At 39.9% G+C, this 15335-nt stretch overlaps 1 protein-coding gene across 7 annotated transcripts in view; it reads right to left on the bottom strand.

Annotated features, from left to right (window-relative positions):
- The window catches only part of RABGAP1L (RAB GTPase activating protein 1 like), a 148531-nt gene that overhangs the window by 21650 nt on the left and 111546 nt on the right, over positions 1 to 15335 (bottom strand). For 3 of the 7 annotated variants that reach the window (XM_083743811.1, XM_083743812.1, XM_083743815.1), the window contains one exon: positions 2282 to 2374. In XM_083743811.1, coding sequence (XP_083599937.1) covers positions 2282 to 2374 — 93 coding nt within the window. Of the gene's footprint in view, positions 1 to 1332; positions 2039 to 2205; positions 2375 to 12670; positions 13400 to 14519; positions 14745 to 15335 lie in introns of those variants that run through there. The other 4 variants (XM_083743817.1, XM_083743816.1, XM_083743814.1 and 1 more) reach the window with 4 other exon arrangements.

Here is a 15335-nt window from a genome sequence, read left to right on the forward strand (position 1 = left end):
CAACTGAAAAATAATACACACAAAATACTAGGGGGCAAAGAAACCCTGCAAAATGCTGCTCAAATGGATAAGCTACTCATCATGCACACAGGTGCATAATGCTGAACCTGTTCCATCCACTTCTGGTGAGAAAGGAGCACAGAGGGGGACAAAAACAATTATTTAGACTAAAGCAATATTTTTTTACTTATTGCAGAAAAAGCAAATTAGTCACCTTCTGTAATATCAACACAAACAGTATTAGGGACCAATAATACTACAGAGGTTTACATTATTTTAAAAACATAACTTAAAAAGAAAAAAAAAATCCAGTTAGAACTTTCCTTGTGATCCAGCAAAACTCAAATCCTGCTTCTGGGGACACTGCAACCCCAAATGTATCTGAAAATGTTTGCATAAGGTGAAAGTTCACCTTATGCAACACAAACGAAGTTTATGCAACAAAGAAAGTACCCACCATTGCCCTATTGAAACCATGCCTCTCCCAGCCCTTTAAGGCACCTTATCACAGTAAACAAGGATAACTAGTAATATAGCCGTAATACAGGCGCCCTCTGGAGGAAAGATTTTACCTGACCAATGAGGATGTGTGTGCAAGGATTTGGGTTTCACCTTAACTGCCAACTCTTTTGCTAATGGATGTTTCTGTAGAAGGGCATGACATATTTCACATTTAGAGTAAACACTCAGCCCAAACTAGCAAGGAAACATCTTCATGCAGGAATCCTCCTGCATTTTTCTCAACATAACTAACACATATTTTACCTCCCCTTAACGTCTTGTGGTAGAAAACAAAAGGGGGGCGGGAATCATTCCCTAAGTGCTTCTTCTTTTCAGATATATTTGCACACACCTTGCTCTCTGTAGGTTTTGCCCAGGCATGGATTACCAAGTATGGAAATTTACAGTATGTACAGGTTTTAATATTTCTCTTAATAGGCAGTCAATGTGGTATTGACAAATTTCTGAGCAACAAAGCCTATTTTAGAAATGGACTGCAATACGACAAATCTGCTCACCACAAAATGGCAGAGACTCCTGCATTACGGCGGAAGAAGCTTAATGAACTAACATTCCCGATCAATACTTTAATTAAACAAACAGAAAATAATCAATATATGTCACACTACCATGACCATACTAACCAGAACACCATGAAAAAAAATTATTCTGACCTAGAATTCAAGCTATGCTTCAGATCAATGTAATAAAAGAATAAAAACATCCTATTTGTGGGGGTTTGGTTTATCAATTCTTAGAAGAAAGGGGTAATATAGATTTATTTATGTTGCATTTCTCACAAGGACCACAAATAGGTATTAGGACACCATATTAATAAAATTCAGCCAGGGGATGTTTTATTTTATTAGACCAGTTACATAATGCAAGCTTTCAGACTTGATACTTAGCACTCGCATAGTGCACTTCAAGTATTCCAAGAGCTTCACATACATTATCTCAATAATCCTTACAACAGCCCTGTAAGGTAGGCCAGTAGGACTATTACCACATTATAGATGCCAAACTGGGTCTGAGGGTATAGTGGCCTGCGGAATGAATTTGTGGCTGAGACGGGATTTGAAACAGAAACTTCCTGCTCACTTAGCCACTATGCTACATCAGGACTTTTTGAGGCCTGGGAGTTCAGAACAAAGGTAGAATAAAAATGGGTGCAACAAGGCTTCACCTTACTAAGGACTTTCATTTTATCCTTGCTTAGAACAACCATGACGTAAGAAAAACTTGGCCCAATAAAATACAGTATTTCAACTATTCTGTGCCTCTCATTATGTGTGATAAACACAACTAAAAACATCAACAAATTATGAGGAAGATTTGCACCACAGAGAGTGAAAGGTCAGTCTTGGAAGCATGCACCTTCCAAAATGTGTCTGTGGTAGTGAACCACACAGAGCTTTGTCTAAAGCATAATATATTTCTTCCTTTGCGTGTCAGTGGTAGAGAATCTCTCTCTCAGGATCCCATGCAGTTTCCCAGAAAAGTTCAACAGCAGAAGTGTTACCTACAAACATATAAACTGAAAGAATAAAAAAAAATATATAATGTGGCAGGCTTTATGGTGCCTTTTAATTATTTTAAACAAAATATAAATGCATATTTTCAAACAACAAAAAGTGCCGGAAGTGTGCCTTTAAAAATAAACATATAACACACTACTGTTGAAAACAATGCTAGAAAACCTACTTTCAGCTTGTGAAGGTGATCCCGTTTTGCCTAAGTGGGTCAATGGAAGTTGCTTGAATACTTTGCATCCCATTACCTTGTATCTGTCCAGAGGGTCTTCCTGCTGCAGCTGATTCTCTCGCATCATCTGATACTCCCTCTCATATTTCCTCAGCTTCTTTGTGGGCACCTTCAGGGGAACAAAAACTAATGTTAGTGATGTTAAGAGCAACACTTGGGAGTAGGGGCTGGGAGAAAAATGAGACAAATTGCTGTGCCAACACAGAGAGGGTAACAGAAGATCCGGACATTCCCTACTGAAGTTCAGCAAATGAGCAACATTAACTTGTTAAAGTCTGTCTCCGAAATCCAAGCAATGTCTAAAGTAAAACTGAATAATGTGGTGCCCCTTGCCCTGGTGGACAGAATTATGGGAGGAAAAGTAAAGGGCTCTTAATGAAGAAATTAACAACAACAACAACAACAGCAACAGCAACAACAGCAACAACAACAACCCACCCTTCACCCTATGTTCCAGAGCAGGTTACAACATTAAAATTCAATATTTCAAACAACTTAAAAACACAAAAAATTAGGTCCTAAAAAAAACACTGCAGGTATCAAAAGCCAGGGTAAAGAGGTATGTCTTCCATATTTTCTGCAAGCAGTATAATGAAGGTGCGAGACACACCTCTGTGGGAAGGGAGGTTCACAGTGAATGCCCTCCCTCCCATGAGCTTCTGAGAGTGAAGGAACTACCAAGAAGGTGCTGATCTCAGCACCCAAGAGGGTTCGTAGGGAGATATTTGGGGCCTAAGTGACTTAGGGCTTTAACTACTAATGTGAGCACCTTGAATTGGGCCTGGACACAAACTTGCAACCAGTGCAGCTGTATTAAAGCAGAGGCTATATGAGATATAAACAGCCCTAGCCAGCAATCTGGCTGCTGCATACTGGACCAATTGAAGTTTTCAAATCATCTTCACCGGCAGCCCCACATGGAGCACATTGCAGTAATCTAACCTTGAAATTAACTACAGCATGGAGTGCAGTAGGCAAGTCATCTCCAAAAGGGGCTGCAGCTGGCAAACCAGGTGGAGCAGAAAAAGGCACTCCTGGCCACTGAGGTCACCTGAGCCTCTAGTCAGTGTTGAATTGAGGAGCACTCCTTCCAAGGGAGTGCAACCCTATCCAGGACAGGCTACTTTCCTACCTCCTGGACATGAGGATCTGGAATACATAACACCTCTCTTTTCAGGATTCAGCTTCAGTTTATTGACCTACATCCAAGCCATCACTACCTCCAAGCACTGGTCCAACACCTCAACCACCTTTCTGATTCAGATGGAAGAAAAGATAGAGCTGGATGCCATCTGCATTTTTATAACAGTTCACTCCAAAACTCCTAATGATGTATGAAGCTGGGCTTAAACAGCTTGTTGTAAGCCAGAATTTTTACTCTGACAAAATTGAGGATTCATCTCTGACAAAATCCTGCTCCTGGCCATGCAGAAGAAGGTAGTGCATGAGTCCAGCATTTCACTTGGGCTTACTGCAGATCACATATGTAGCATTAAGCCATGGTTTGATGCTACATCTGAACACTGATAGTGTGTCAACAAATATTAAATTAACTTCTGTTGAGTCCAACAATAGCATCATCAGCACAACTGCTCTTGGGGAGAGGTCTTAATATTGCTCTTTCAAATGACTTTGTCAATTTCTTTCCAAAAGAAGAAATTCAGGATTTGCAATAATGTTCAGTTTTTACAAGATAAAACAGAAGGCAAAAGCCTCCCTTCCCTAGCTACCCAAGACAATCTTAATTCAGTATAATTCAGAGGCAAAAAATGCTTCAATTTGATCAGTCAGGAAGAAAGAGGGGCAGACCTAAGCAAATAAAGGTTTTTAAAACCCATATTCTTTTTCCTATATATCCTTGGCTTTTAAGACTCTGGTCACACACTTAAAATCCAGATCCTGAAGAACAGATGCAAAGCACATCAGACTGCCTTCTGTGCCCTCCTCAGCATGCTGATGTTTTGTGCATGGGGACACAGCAGATTCCTAACATGTTGCTAGGATACCTCTCAGCAAGTGCACTTCTTATATTCCCTGATGTTTTGCCACTACCCTTCTGTCAACAGAAGCAAGACGATAACAGAAAATACAGGGTAGTGTATAAACTGGTGTGTAAAGCATTGCCACTAAGGCAAAAGAAGATTCGAGAGTTTGCAGGGGCAGTGACAGAAACACTAAAGTTGGCTTTTGATGGAACAGCAATAAGTAAAATTGCTGTTAATTGCTAGTGCATGAGGTGCATGGCAAGAATGAGCAGCAGCAAAGCTTAGGCTCATGCACTCTCCTCCATCTTGGAAGCTTTGCTTTCAGATTTGGTTAACCAGTTTGTTGTGTCATAAAGCCCAAATAACTGCAGTTAACATTAACTATGGCTAGTTTCAAACAAGCCAACTTCAAAGCATTTTTGCTGAAGCTCACTTGCTGAAACAAATATAAGTTTATGTTAACCACTCCTCTGGGTCTAGATAACATGCCATACAGTGGTTAACCAAAATTGAAAGCCAATGCTTCTGAAATTCTTCTCCCAGCCCTGTGGGAGGAGAAGGGAGGCTGTGTTCAAATCCATGGCTCACTGTGGCTTGTTTTTGCTCATGACATGTGAATGTGTTTACCATAACATAGAAATGAGTGTACATTTATCACTAGCCTATGTGTCCAAGCTCCAATTCCATGTTTAGCTCCATTACAGAGGTAGGAAAGTAGGTGGAGCTTTCATTCTGTAGTCTATTCGAAACAGGCAAACAAATGCTTCTATGCCAAATCAATATTAATTGGGGAACTTTCAAAAATCACAAATACAATATTTCAAATTGTCTTTTAGTTATAGAAAGCTCAGCTCAGATTCTATATAATTTTGCTCAGATTGGAATCTAACATAACAAATTAAGGTCACATACAGCCCATAGTCTCATACTACAAGTTATTAATCAATTGGTTCCAATTAATAACCTGCTTTGCATAGAATACACTAATTAAATTAGAGTAAAAGAAATATAATATACCTTATAGATTTATGTTTGAAAAAATGAATGTAGAAGTCAGATAGAGAAAATTATCCCATGTTTTTTGGATACTTCTATTGTCCTCCCGAAAACAGTAATATTGCTATTAGGTGTGAAGAGATATGTTCTCTCAGCACATTAGGCTCAAAGTTACAGATATAAAGATTCTGCTCAAGGCAGAGGAAAAAGCCAAAGTAAAATTTCAATGAGGGACAAGAGACCCATTTGTTTTTCTGTTAAAGTGTAAGAAATCTAATCAAGGGAATCAACATACCAGACCTGACACAGCAGAAAAGCCAAAACTGGAAATTTCTTACTATGAATTTTTGTTTACTGAAGTCTCCTGGAGGGCAATCCGAAGAACAATCCAAATGGGAAGATAATCCAAATAATGTATTCTATGTGAGGTGCTTAATCATACACAAAAGCCCTCAGAAGAAAGGAAGGAAAGGTCCACTGCAATTCTGGAAGGGTGGCCATTTTAAGGCCAATTCATCCATTAAAGGAGTACTGGGGAAGCTGCTTCTTCATCACCTCCTCCCATGTTGCTCTGGCAATGTTTGAAGCAGACCTTAACTGCTTCAACAACCCCACCAAAGTGGTTCCTGCACCTGAATATGATCAGAGCAGAGTGGAAGGAGTGACCTCATAGAATCTTACAGCTGGAAGAGACTCAAGGGTCATCTAGCCCAACCCCCCTTTTTATTGTATTTATTATTTTTATTGACACTGTCCACAAAGTTCCCATATCACAGGAGTGGTATGAGAAGACGTCAGAAGAAAATGGCTTCCAGACTGCCACAGTAATATAGGAATTGTTCATTACTCCGTGACAACAAAACAAGCAAAAACAATGCCGTCTTTGAAGTTCACTGCTGGATTGTGGCCTATCAATGACAAATAGCCATGATGGCTATGCTCTGCTTATGACTGTGGAACCACAGTGCTCTGGGGCTTGGATCCTGATGGGCCACTGAGAGAACAGGAGGCCAGACTAGTTGGGCCGATCCAGAGGGCTCTTCCTATGTTCTTAACTCCAATCCGCCACAGTAAGCATGGCCAATGGTTACAGATGATAAACAGTCCAACACTGTCTGGAAAGCTACAGGCTCGTGTCACCGTGGTTCCATATGTAATTTTTAAAAATGACAATTTGCTTTGAGGAAAGTCTAGAATACTTCAAGCTCAAGGTAAAGGTAAAGGGACCCCTGACCATTAGGTCCAGTTGTGGCCGACTCTGGGGTTGCGGTGCTCATCTCGCTTTATTGGCTGAGGGAGCCGGCGTACAGCTTCCAAGTCATGTGGCCAGAATGACTAAGCCGCTTCTGGCGAACCAGAGCAGCGCACGGAAACGCCGTTTACCTTCCTGCCGGTGCAGTACCTATTTATCTACTTGCACTCTGACGTGCTTTCGAACTGCTAGGTTGGCAGGAGTAGGGACCGAGCAACGGGAGCTCACTCACGGGGATTCGAACCACCGACCTTCTGATAGGCAAGTCCTAGGCTCTGTGGTTTAACCCACAGCGCCAACCGTGTCCCACTTCAAGCTCTAGCTTAGAGCAATTTTAATGCAGCTAAGAAACAATTCACACCTTCATGACCCAGCACAGCATGCTTAACGCGTAACAAAAATGAACAACAATTGCAGGGGTGCAGAGCACAGGGGTTCGTTGTCTTTGTCAGTTATCCTGTCTTCTGTTAGCCTTGGAGGACATCAGTGCCTAAGTTCTGTTTCCATAAACGACATATAAAAGTTGGAAGGGCCAGTGAAACCAGTATAATCAGGCCATGATTCTGTTGACAGCAGAAGAAAAGAGAGTAACAGCTACAATTGCCAGCTACAATTACAATACTGAGTGGGTGGTGGCAAAGTTATGGTTTCAGAGCAGGAATGGGGAAACCCATGACTCTCCTGATGTTGTTGAATTAAAAGTCCAATCACCCCTAGCCACTGGCCATGCTGACTGGGAATTTGAGTCCATTATGTTTGTACAGTGATACCTCGGGTTACATACGCTTCAGGTTACAGACTCCTCTAACCCAGAAATAGTACCTCGGGTTAAGAACTTTGCTTCAGGATGAGAACAGAAATCGTGCTCCGGCAGCACGGCAGCAGCAGGAGGCCCCGTTAGCTAAAGTGATGCTGCAGGTTAAGAACAGTTTCAGGTTAAGAACGGACCTCCGGAACGAATTAAGTAATTAACCCAAGGTACCACTGTATTTGAGTGCGTACAAACACACACACCCCTCTCCAAATGCATCACTGGATTTTTAATTATGTTATTGCACATGCATTTCTTCTATTATCTTTTTCTAGTCATGCTCATACTGCCTCATACCCTAAAACTGGAATCGGTAATCAGATTACAGTGGTTATACCCATGGTGGTCCCCTAGAGAAACAACTGCCAGGGAAAAGGAGTGTAATTTTCAGACATAATATGCTTCGTTTTTGGTTGTAAAATTTAGATTGTGAAATGCTTGCTTTTTGCTTTAAAGGTTCTAGGATGGTCAAAATTTCATAGGAAGGGGCTGTTTTGATCAGGAAGTTTTGTACAGAAAGTTGGCATTTGAGAGATTAATGTCTTCACAGGCTTACCGCCAAGAAATATAATTTCAATGTGCAACATTTATTGTCATAACACTAGGAGCACTGACTCTAGACCAATTTGCACAAAATTAGGACTCATCCACACTTTGTATGCCCCGGGAAAACCAGCAGTTTAATTCTGAACTGGAACAAAAGGGCAATTGGGTTTTCTGTGAATTGCCTTTTGTTCCAATTTAGCACTAAAGAATGTGTTTTCCAAAGGAAAGCCGTGGGGCAAAGGCAAAACCGCTCAGACCCATGACTAGAAAGCAAGGGAGAAGCAGGAAACCGTTCAGACCTGTGCTTTCTATGCACAGAACAAGCAGAAGAGTGGAGAAGCCCTTAGCGTTGTTGCTCCTTAACGGGTAACAGTAGACTTAGCAACCAGGGTATGAAAGGCACTATAAGTAAGTTTTGTTGTTTTTCCACGTGGAAAATGGCTTAAGAGAAGCTTACTACAATCGTCTTTCTCAGCCCACTTCTTTCTTAATAAAATACTTCAAGTCCATTGTCATTCTTTCCAGGAATTAAGCTAACATATGCAAATCACAGCAATCAGTCGTACAGCATATTGTTCTTCATAATCCAAGTACTTTTACAAATATTATTCAGAAGTCACTAAATTAGGTATTAGATTATGGATCAATTACCATGAAAAGATGCATCATAACTGCTTTGTTAACAGCGAACTTCTGCCTGCCACTGCCCAGTTAGGACACAATTGTTCTCAAATAATTCTACAAGGCAATGACGGGGCACAAGAGCACAGTGGAACTGAATGTTCCCATCAACAACAGTTTCCATCACTGCCACCAACATTTCTGGATCATTAGCACCCCCAGAAAGAAATCACACAGGACTTCAGTTGGAGCCACAGTCTCTCTCCTTAAAAAAATTACAGCAGTGAAGGCTGTGTCTTGGCAGTGATCTCTTAGGGTATGCACCTCTGATGGCAATTAGGAAACCACTTGCTGTGATGACTTATCATCTGTCCCAGATGTAGTAGCTGATATGTAAGAGGACCTTTCCAGGGAAGGAGATATGTGGAGAGGTTGGCTCTGGGAGCTTTGAAAATATATTTGGCAGACTAAAAATAATCTGCTGTTTGTGATCCTAATGATGTTAAGGGACCCATATCTTACATGTGTGTTCATGGAAGTACCACCTCTGGGATCTTTAATCTGGAGATGATTCCATACTACAGAAGTTATTCCACTACATTAGTACCAATTTCGACTTGTCAATACTGTACAGTGGTACCTCAGGTTACATACGCTTCAGGTTACAGACTCTGCTAACCCAGAAATAGTGCTTCAAGTTAAGAGCTTTGCTTCAGGATGAGAACAGAAATCGTGCTACAGCGGCGTGGCGGCAGCAGGAGGCCCCATTAGGCAAAGTGGTGCTTCAGGTTAAAAACAGTTTCAGGTTAAGAACGGACCTCCAGAACGAATTAAGTAATTAACCCAAGGTACCACTGTATTTGAGTGTGTACACACACACCCCTCTCCAAATGCATCACTGGATTTTTAATTATGTTATTGCACATGCATTTCTTCTATTATCTTTTTCTAGTCATGCTACTGCCTCATACCCTAACCTCACATGTCGTTTGGTCATGAGAACTGGAACACCAGGCATGATGCTACAAGGTGTGTGAGGATGCAGAGTAATTAGCCAATTTTAAACTTTTCACCCAATAACAAAACCCTGCAAATTGAGAATACAAAACTTTACTAAGCAAAGCAGTTAACCACTGAAATCTTGGTTTCCTTTGCATTCATTAAAAAAGTAGTATTTAAAGTCACCTCCTATTTTGATGGGAGGTGACATTCTCTCCAGTTTTTAACAGACGAGGGAATATAAGGGCACATCATCTTACATCACAGTAATAAAAAATGATTTCTATCTGGCATCATGCTAAAATTTATAATGTGGTCATGGAAATCCCCAATTCAACTCTCACCTCAGCCACAAACTTAGTAGATGGTCTTAGATAAGCCTCTCTCTCCCGCTGCTCTGCCCCAGCCATTTTCAAAGCAAGGCTCTTTTACAGAGAAGACTGTAAAGGTTACTGCAATAGTATATGTCTAGAATTTCAACACCATATAAATGCTATTATTGCTACATCTACTTTTGATGAAGTAAACTTGCATGGATATAAACATTCTCTCCAAAACACAATAAAAAATCACAACTGCATAATGAAAATGTCAGATTGTATTCTTGCTTCTTCTTGTCTAATAAAGCTAGTATTTTTCCCCACGATTGCAAGTCCCTACATTATCTTGATTAATTGCATATTTTTATCACTATGATTATTATAATCACAAAATTGTAATCCTCTCTGTTAATAAGACTTTCCTAACACAGTCTTCCTCTTATTATTCAATTCTAATAGGGGGCAAAACACCCCTTGAGCAGGCAAGGAACTTTGGATATGCATAAAGATTTCAATGTTAAGTTTGACTACTTGATCATTTCTATTTCAAAGCTATCTGTCATGCAATATAGCCTGATTGAGGATTCTGACTAGGTTTGCCAGTATGCCCTGGTGGGAAGGAGAACAAATTTAGTCATTTCTCATTTGTTTATTTTATTTTGTCCTAGTCAGAACAGATCCAGCCTGCTGACTTGCCACTATCATTTTAACATTATTACTGATGCTAAATCTCTGTCCTAAACGCCAGTCAGGCTGGCAAAAATTAACACACACACCCATTTCCCCTTTATGGTGGAAGGGCTGTGGAAAGCTTGATTCATTTATTCATGTTCAGTGGGAATGCTCTTACGTTAAAAACTTCTGGAATAGAGTATTCTCCATTATATATGCAATTACAGGCCAACCCCTTTCTCCAAATCCTACCTTAGCCCTACAATCTTTGGACATAGACTTAGGTTCCATCCTGTGCCACAGTGAACTAGTAGGCTTCTTACTGACCACAGCACGATTAGCGGTAGCTCAGCAATGGAAGAAACAAACTGAAATACCCCTGAACATTTGGGAAAATAATATCTGGGATGTCTCAGGGTCTCACCAGACACAGGAGAGCAATTAAAGGCATAACGAACAGAGATGCCTTCCAAGAAACGTGGCCCCCATTTTTTAATTATGTTAATGGTCAAAATCAAAACCTGGTTATACCAACCACTCAATATTCTCAGTGGAGTGGTTACATCAAGTAATATGTTTGAATGTTGAATGTGTAAGTGTAAGTGTATGTCTAGAGACAACGGATAGAACAAACATTGTTAGCTGTACTGCTGGATAGGTGTTTAATGGCTATTGTATTTGTATTTGTTTAAAAACCAATAAAAATTTGGTTGGTGTATACACACACACACCTGTCCTAAAGCTAGGTGGAAAGAATTCCTTACCTTCACCAGATCTTGGTGGCACTGCTTTAAATTCTTAAAGGACATTGGGGGAGGGGCTCTTATATGGCACATAATTTTCTCTCTTCCTTAACATCAGGATGTCTTTGTTGAGTCGAAATTTTACAATGATGACAAATAGTAAAGGTGAATTGAGAGATAAAGAGTCCTTGCTTGTAAAAGATGACAAGGGAATGAGAACAAGAATATCAGAGCAAAAACCTGGAGTGGTATTACATGTTTTTGGCTCTTCAGTTTGAAAGTTTGATATTGATATTTCAAGGATTTGTTTGTATATAGCTGCCCAACTATAACTTTGTGTGTTATATCCCAGCATAAGAATCTGAACAGTAAATGACATGCAAATATGATGTTGCTCATTTGCTGGTACGGAAGCTAAGCTATAGCTACCACTCAGAAGCCAAAATAGATCCTACCAGCTAGTAGAATCTCTGTACACAGGGTTGCTATGTGAGCAACTAAAAAATCTGTTTTGGTTATGGTGATGCAGAAAAGCAAAAGACACAACACACAACCCCACAATGGTCTACCAATACTAGCTGGATGTTTTATTATTTTTACAAGGGTTTTGTTCAGTGTAAGTCATGATCTGTGGACCCATTTTAAGCATTGTAACATTGTATATTGTTTCGTTAAGGAAGTATACCATCTATGTAAACGTATTAAAGCGATGCTGAAAATCCGTGGAATTATTTTTATTTTTTGCAGTAAGTAAAAGGTCTAACTTCTACCTCAGAGATTTAAAAATACTGCAGCTGAGCAGCAAGAAAGCTTCCTAAATGGAATGTACCTCAACTGCAGATTACACCGCTTAAACTTCTTTAAGCCTGTACTTTTGCAGATAGATAAAATGAGAATTAACATTCCCAATAATAAATCCACTCAGTTCTTGCATAAGCAGAACAATAGCCACTCTGGACTTACTTCCATGAAAACTTAAGTATCACATATGCATATTTCTTTTCTCCCCCAAACCCACTTTTTCTATGAAGCTTAACTCCTTAGTTCCCATTGTCAAATAAAACAAACTATAACACACACGTTCCCTTCCATCTCTCTTTCATAAACATAAATAAAATTAAGTTGAAGAGGATCCTTTCTTGTGCAAATTAAGTTCACTAGTCCTACAGGTTAAGCAAGGCCAGACCAACTATAGGCTGCCTTGAGGCATCAGTAGAATCCCTTTTAGTGTAACAACACCAGGGATGAGCAGTGTGATAAGAATCCATGGTTGTTCGACAAAAATAGACATTTGACAGTGTGAGAGGTTTTTAGCACAGTACTTATTCAAGAACCTTGTCAAGTCAATGAGGTCTAAGGGAGAAAGAGCAAGTAGAATCATTTCCCTACAACAGACATTGAAGAAAAAACTAGTACTCAAGAAAAAAAATAGAACAGTATTTCACAATCTAGACACCTACCACATATTTGGGTTTGCTGACTGCAACCAGGCTGGCCAGAAAGTCTTCATCACATAGCTTGCTAAAAACATGGGAGTCGTAGGCCACCACAATGGAAATTTCTTCCATCATTTTGTCAGCACACTCTGTTAGCAGTGCCAGCAACAGGTTCAGTATCCAACGACAAAGAATTAGCTCAGCTGTGTGTCGATTGTCCACACCCACTTGAAGAGACTAAGTGGGTGGAGTGTCACAGAAGGAACAAAAAGGCAAAGAAACACAGCAGCCAGCCCCAGCGCCTGTCTGTTGCTTTCCTCTGGGAATCTTCCTTATTTTTGCAGGAAATGTATAGGTGTAACACCTGGTCATATGCTCAGATAATAAAACAGTCATTCACTAAGGTCAGTAATAAACAGTCTTTTTCCCCAGTAATTAAAGTCCAAATGAAGCAGGGGTAAATCCGAAAACTTCAGTTCATAACAGAGTTCTCTCTTGTGTTTCCCCACAACTTCTTGTTCTTTAAATGTAATATTTCACCATAGTAAAAAGATTCTTTTTGGTGGAGGAGGACAGATTTCACAAGACGACTTGTTTATGCTTATTCCACAGATTCCCACAGAAGGAGTGAACAGTATTCTGCCACTCTTGGAATTTCCCAGAGTCTCTTATCAGATACCTGAGGAAATAGTGTTTTTTCTTTGGCAGGTTTGGTCTGGCGTAGGGTCTGCTTTTGTTTCTTTTTGAATTATTCTGACATAAAACAGAAATATAGGGCCTCATCAGCCTTTTATATTGCTGCATTGAAACAATCTTATATACCTGTAAGATCACAGCGACAAGTTTTCACTGTTAGTCAGAGAGTAAGATCATACCTCAAAAGGATAAAATCTCATCTACATGGCCTTCATTCACAAGAAAATGTATGCCTTTCTTCAACAAAACAGTAGAGTACAGAATCAGAAGAGCACAGAAAGAAAATCCTCCTTGCAGACAGTGTCCAGTCCTTCCCTAGTTTTTAACAGCAGAAGGACTTTGTAGTTTCAGACCAGTAAGTTTATCAAAAATATGTAAAGGGGGGAAATGCACCAAAATCTGAAACATTTGAGAATTTTCAACTATAGTTTTACCAATACATGGAAAACTCCATGCCTACCCTCCAAATCACAGCAAGCTGTTAATCAAAAAGCAATATTCTTACATTAAGAACAGAAAGGAAAAAACATCAAAGGACCCATTCCTGATTGACTTGCTGCATATTTTGCCCTGTTCTATAGCATTTTCTTCCAGTGCTAAGGACAGATATATATCTGACATTTATCATGAATAAGAGTACATTTTGGTCACCACAAAAGTCATATGGTATTTCCTGGTCCAAACTGCTGCAACTTTGTCACATGTTTTTTCTTCTTCTGCCAAATAAAACCAAAGAAAACTGCTCGTCATTTCATCCTGTTTTCCTCAGGGGTCCCTCTCAAAAATTACATGTATATATCTCAAGAGCAACAGGTGTTGTTTGCTATTAAACAGGGAAGCTGGAACACAGCTGTAGCATGGCGGATAAAAAACATTTCCGTTTTAATAAAGGAGGAGTAAAAACCACTTCTTATTGCTAGGAAACAGCACAGAATTTTAATAGGCTTAAGGCAGGCAAAATGCAAAGAAATCCTCTTAAGAAATCCTTAAGAGCTACTGGTCACGTTTAACCCACTAAGTGCAATGAAAAACCTATGTATCCTATTTGAAGCTTGTAACAATGTAGTTCTGTGAAACTGAAGCTAGGTTAATCTTAACTTGTTTTCCCAGGGAAGTAGTTCAGATCTAAGCAGTAAACAAACCATTCTTTTTGGATTCCAGTGAACCTAATTCCTACCTGAGCTTCTAAAACTTGCACTTTGTTTTCCTAAGCATGCTACTAGGTCCAGGGAACCTCTTCAAAGCAAGCATTTCTCCCTTCAGCTTTGCTTCAACTTCCTGGTAGAAAATGCTTGCTAGAAGTGAAAGCTGCCTGCCTTTGTAGTTTCACCACCACAATGACTCAGCTTGGGAGTATGATAATGTGTGTGGCACAAGGCAGGCAAACAAAGACACCTGTTGTAGGAGGAGGTAAGAAATGGAACGTCCCCTGATCCCAGGTTCCCTTCCAGGAAGGGATGAAATTACAACAATCATCACATGCATTACAACTACATACACTCCTTTCTTAAAATTCTGCGGCAGAATCAAAGAAGGGGGTGAGGAATGCAAGATCTCCACCCAAAAAAGCAACCTTAAAAACATGTATCCAGGTAACTTTGATGGCAAAAATATTGGGAGTCAGATTTTTGTATATCCCACCCTATCCTTTTAGTGTGGCAGCACCTTTTAGTGTGGCAGCAGTCTACCCTAGTGGTGTGAATTTTAATCTGTTTTCAGCATTTTAACTTTCTGTATGGTTTAAAGTATTGTATTCTTTAATTTAAAAATTGTCTTCTTTTTGTAAACCACTTTTCAAGCATCATAGTATGTCCCTTTCTATTCTTAAGAAATGACAAAAGCCACAACATTCATTTCCTCTACTATACTTACCATAGTAGTTTTCTGGGGGGAGGGAATAAAGAAAAAAAATTTTCCCCCAGCCCCCAGAACAGGCAGCTATCCACAAGCCTTGGGAGACCAGCGCGACTTCCTGCCGGGCTCCCATGGCTTG

This window comes from Podarcis gaigeae, assembly GCF_964106915.1.
Source record: "Podarcis gaigeae genome assembly, chromosome: 6".
Taxonomy (NCBI): domain Eukaryota; kingdom Metazoa; phylum Chordata; class Lepidosauria; order Squamata; family Lacertidae; genus Podarcis; species Podarcis gaigeae.